At 64.2% G+C, this 5,222-nt stretch overlaps 1 protein-coding gene across 1 annotated transcript in view; it reads right to left on the bottom strand.

Moving 5' to 3' along the window:
* TNFAIP2 (TNF alpha induced protein 2) overlaps positions 1-2,801 on the bottom strand; it is a 12,339-nt gene extending 9,538 nt beyond the window's left edge. Inside the window, 3 exon segments of the mRNA XM_024759562.1 lie at positions 2-257; positions 565-925; positions 2,757-2,801. Of these exon segments, the coding sequence (XP_024615330.1) occupies positions 2-257; positions 565-910 (602 nt within the window). The 5' untranslated portion in view covers positions 911-925; positions 2,757-2,801.
* Between the last annotated feature and the right edge of the window lie 2,421 nt (positions 2,802-5,222).

Raw genomic sequence — 5,222 nt, 5'->3', positions numbered from 1 at the left:
CTCGCGCTCCTGCTCGGCCAGCACGGCCAGCGCCTGGCGCAGCCGCTCCGGCGCCACCTCCAGCGGCCGGCGCAGCAGGCCGAGCACCTGGTCACGCAGCAGCACGTACAGCGCCTCCACCTTGCTCTGACGCCGCAGCAGCTCCTCCTCGTTCATGCCGCCCGCCGCCATCGCCGCCTGCAGCTCCCGCTCCAGCGCCAGCAGCGGCCCCGCCGCCTCCAGCCGTCCGTGCTCCAGGTCAGCCTTGAGCTCCTCCACTGCGGCCAGGACCCGACGTTAGCGCGGCCCGGGGCCCCGAAACCCACCAGTCACCTCCCGTGGGCCGAGACCTCAAAAGGTGAGGTGAGGCGCCGGAAGGGGCGAGTCGACGTCCCAGACAGGACCGAGGGCCCCTCCGCTCGCTCCCTGCCCCTGAGATCAGGGCGCGCAGGGGAAGCTGGCAAGGGAGACACCTCCGCGCCCACCTTCCCTGCCCTCTCTGTCCTGGGTGAGTGGGGCGTCCACTCCAGTGAGCCCCGATCCTGCCCAGACCCTGCCCGGCTGGGACCTGGGGCCCCTGCCTACCTGTGGGCAGCCGGCCAGCCGGCCCGGACTTGGACTCAGAGTCGCCCTCTGTCTCTGCTGAGCTGGGCTGACTCTTCTTCTTCCTCCCTTTGGTGAAGACGCTGAACATGTTGGCCAGGCCTTTCGACTTCTTCTTCTTCTTCTTCGCAGCCTCTTCTTCATCCCTATCTGGGGCTTCGTCGGCCTCCAGGGGTGGCACCAGGTCCTCGGAGGAGGCCTCCGACATGGAGGCTTCTGACTCTGCCTCCGAGGTGAAGGGCAACTTCTGGGGGCTTCGGGGCAAGTCAAGGACCCCTGGCGCAGGCTGCTGGCCCGTAAAGCCTTGTAAGGTCATCGTCTTCAGCATCACGCCGGCTCAGGCCTGCGGGTTGGCAAGGCGAGGGAATGAAAGGCTCAGCGGTCACCAGGGGATGGGCCTGGCTTCCGGCTCCCCGGTCCAGGTACACAGCCAGGTTGATGTGTTTTCACCCGTATGACCACCAGGCTCTGGCCTTCTCCTGGCCCAGATGGGCACCAACAACTCAACTCTCTTCCCAGACACCAGTTCCTCAGGACCCACCGCCCCTCTGAGAACTGCCGAGGCAGGGAGGAAGCTGGGGTTGGGAGGCATATTCCAGACAGAAGGGGCCTTCACTTCGTTTTGGCAAATCCTTCCTTGACAGCCCACCCTCTGGGCAGGGAGAAGGGACTGCAGTGCATGAGAACCACCAGGATTCCACGAGACCCCAGGGGAGCAGGCAGACCACGGGCCGCCGTCCCACGGCGCCGAGCGAGAACCGAGGTCCAGAAAAGTCACAGAGCACCAGAGGCTGGGCCGAGGCAGGAACCCAGCCCCAGCCCCGTCCTCCATTTTGCCTGTTCTTGTCTTGACTCGTGCAGCTTTGGGGTCACAGAGGAACGCTTTGAGCAGAAACACGGCTGCTCAGGCTGGGACCACAAGGTAGGCAGGGCCTGACCCCTATATGACCTTGGGGCTCAAGTCCACAGAAACCATAGTGCCCCCTCAAACTTCAGGGGGTCTTTCCCATGTCCATAGGGACAAGGGGCTCAATGAGGCACAGGGCTGTCTGAGGTCACACGGCAACTGGCAACTGGGACTGGAAACCCAAGCTTCCCAGCTCCACAAATGGGGTGACATCATCGTCACAAAAGCTTCCACTTTCTGGGCGCTTCCTGAGTGCCCATCCCATCACTTCCGCACTCCCTTCCAGGAGGCGTGTTATTTTCCTCATCTCACACAGCTAGCTCACAGGGGCTTAAAATGCCCCAATGGTCAACAGCCTGGGCTTGGAACTCAGATCACCTGGCTCCGGGCACCCCTGCCTCGTGGCCCCCAACACCTCGCGAGCTGCATTCAGAGGGGCAGCACCCTCCCCAGCGCCTTGACCATTGTGAAAGCCAGGCCAGGACTGGTGGAGGGGAACATGGCTGACCCCAAAGGAGGGAGCGGGGCAGGGCTGGGCCTCCCTGGTAACTGGGGTGATCCATAACCACAGTGCCTGCCCCACCACCCGAGAGTAAACACACCAAGTCATGACTCATACAAACAGTGACTTCAGTTCACCCCTGCAAGGCAGATGGGGTGATCCAATCATCCAGAGAGAGAAATTGAGGCGGCAGGAGGCGGGGTGGGATTAGGCCTGTCAGACTTTCTACAACCCCTACTGCCTCCCCATCGGCCCAGTCTCCTCTCACATTCGCCCCGGGACTCGTCCCAAACCCCCAGGCTTGACCAGAGCCACTCAGTGGCCAGGAAGCTGGGCTTTCTCACACTCCCACTGGCTTCAGCAGGTGCCTGGGCAGAGTCCTACCCTGCTGGATCTCCGTTGCGTCCCCTGTGCCATTTGGCCTGAGAGTTCCACTCCAGAACCAAGCAGGGAGTACTCTGGGGAGCCCCAAAGCCAGGGTCCCCAGGTGCAAGCCTACTGGGCATTTCTGCCCTGCAGAGCCCTTGCCTCAGCTTCCCTCCTACTCCATCCCATTTTCATGCCAGGCACCCACAGGAGCTGGTCTGGCTGGCTGGCTGGGGCTGCTCAGCGCCACCCTGGGCCCCCAGGCCCCACCTCTGCCCCCCGCTGGGGTGAGGGTGAGGGCCATCTGACCCGCTGTGCTCCCACCGGCCTCACCTCTGTCCTCACTGCCCCCCACCTCCTCCATCCCCACACGTGCTAGGCTCTACCCAGCCTCCAGACCTGGCTCCTGCAGGTCCCCGCATGGCATCGCTGCCTCCTCGCCTCTGTGGCACAAACTCTCCTCACCCTTCAGGGTCCTGCAGCAGCCCCCTTGGCCCACGTCCCAGGCCTTGACTCTGAGGCAGCTGGTGCAATAGAAAGAGAACAACTGTGGGCTTAGCTGTACCACCCACTAGGGTGTGGACCAGACTTCACCCTTCCTTCATAGGCCTTAGTCTCCCCATCTGGGAAATGGGGATGAGGACCCCACCTCACAGTACTGCTGAAAGGATGTGAGGAAACCACTCAGACACATGCTGGCACCTAGCCAGGCCTCAGTAAGGGTCTGCGTCATGTGTCCCAGTGTCTGTCAGGCTAACCCTGGCGCCCGGATACAGCAGAAGAGGGCAGGAGAGGGATCCTTTAAGGCCAGGCTCGTGGCTGGGCACACTGAGACAGGAAGGGGAGTGCTCCGAGTCATACCCTGCGGCCACAGCCTGTGGCCCAACAGTGGCACCCCTCAGGTCCTCCCAGCTCCCCCAGCTTCTCCTCAGGCACACACACCCTCACTCTCCTTTCCGGGTCAGGGCTGAGGTCCACCCAATCCTCCCTGGCCCCTGTGCCTAGCTCCTCCGTGCCTATAGGTCCTGCTTCCTACCGCAAAAGGGACACCCGGCGCCTTTCCCCACAGCCTCTCCCTGATGCTTTTTGCGGGACACAGTCCTCCGCTGGGAGCATCTAAGCCGGACCCTCTGCACCCTGACGCAGCAGCTCAGCCCGGGGGCCTCAGTTTCCCTAGAAGAGGGGCTGCCAGAGACCTGGGCTCCGTCCCGCCCCCTTGGTCCCCTCCGTCGCGCCGGCCGCTCCCTCGTGGGATGGGGCCGGAGACTCGGGGTCGGGGCGGCCGGGCAGCCTCGCGGAGAGGTTGGGGACGGACGCACCGCGGGAGGAGGTCACTTACTGTGTCCGGGCCGGGCCGCCGCTGTCTGGGCTGAGCCGGGCGCCGCCTGAAATAGACGCAGACTCCGCCCCCGCTGGGCCCGCTCGCCCCGCCCGCCGCCTCCGCGGAAAACCCGCGGGCGAGGGCCAAAGCACAGCGTGGCGGGGGCTGCCTGTGTCCCCGTGTCCGGTGTCGCGCGCCTCCCCGAGGCGGTGCTGGGCCTGCTTAGCAGGGGAGCGGGGGAAGGGGTCACGACCTCCCACCAGCCCGGACGGGATGACTGGGCTGGCCAGGCGTCGCCAGGCTGTGTCGGGCGCGGGACCGGCACCCAAGGCGGACGGAGTGGGTCTGGCGCTGACCCGTTGTCCGACGACGGCTTCCGATTGGCTGGCTGGGAGGGGCCCCCGCGCTCAGGACCACTTTCGCGCGTCACAGATCCAGCACCCACCCCAGCTCAGCCCAACTGTGGGGAGTCCCCTTCCCCCCGCGGGGTGCTGGGGACAGTCCCACCTGACTCCCTCGGAGGGTGGCCGCGCGGAGAATCACCCCCTCTGGAGAGAGTGTTCCCACTCTGGGTATCACTGTGGCCGCAGAGAGCCATGGGAGGGGGCCTTCATGGAGGAGCCTCCCTAAGGGATCGGGGGTTGGTCAGCCATGGACAAAGCACCTACGCTGGTGCCTTGCATACGCTGTCACCATCGAGTCCTGCTTAAAACGGAGAAATGGCTCACAAAAGTGAGTGACTTGGCTTCCCTGGTGGCGCAGTGGTTGAGAGTCCGCCTGCCGATGCAGGGGACACGGGTTCGTGCCCCGGTCCGGGAAGATCCCACATGCCGCGGAGCGGCTGGGCCCGTGAGCCATGGCCACTGAGCCTGCGTGTCCGGAGCCTGTGCTCTGCAACGGGAGAGGCCACAACAGTGAGAGGCCCGCGTGCCGGGTGGGGGCCGGGGGGGTCGGGGGAAGTGAGTGACTTGCTCGAGGGCACACAGTCAGTAAATGGTGGTCGGTGGTCGGAACCCACACGCAGGCCTGTAGGACTCCCACTGAAACACTTTCCCTTCCTGGGACCGGCGCTGGGCCAGGACAGGCTCCTAAAGGCACCAGATGGGGACCCCGACAGCTCAGGCTTGAGTCTCACTCAGCCCAGCTTTGTCCGCACTCAGCGTGGCCTTGAGCAGGTCACATCCCTTTCTGGGCCTCCGTTTCCCTATCTAAGCCCTGTTTTTCTGTCAAAGGGCCGGAGGGGTGCTGGTGAAGAGTACCTCTTCCCCGTTTCACATCTTAGGAATTCCTGCCCTCTGGAAAGGACCCTGTGGCTCAGGAATTTCCCGCCTGGGCACCAGCTTCCTTTTTGCTTCTTAATAGAGCCTCTGCTCCTCCCTCCCTTTTGTTTGCCACCCCTCCCCCTCCCCACTGGTTCCCTGCTCCCCCTGGGAACTGGGCACAGATCTCTGCAGGCTGGGAGGCCTGGCCAAGTGGGCAAGGCAGGGGGGAGATGGGGGTGCCCTTTGGAACTGAGAACTTCCTCTTCCTCCTTAGGAATGGTG

Source organism: Neophocaena asiaeorientalis, unplaced genomic scaffold, assembly GCF_003031525.2.
Source record: "Neophocaena asiaeorientalis asiaeorientalis breed wild unplaced genomic scaffold, Neophocaena_asiaeorientalis_V1.1 scaffold476, whole genome shotgun sequence".
Lineage (NCBI taxonomy): Eukaryota > Metazoa > Chordata > Mammalia > Artiodactyla > Phocoenidae > Neophocaena > Neophocaena asiaeorientalis.
The sequence above is the reverse complement of the archived record's forward strand: the minus strand, read 5'-3'. Positions and strand labels throughout refer to the sequence as shown.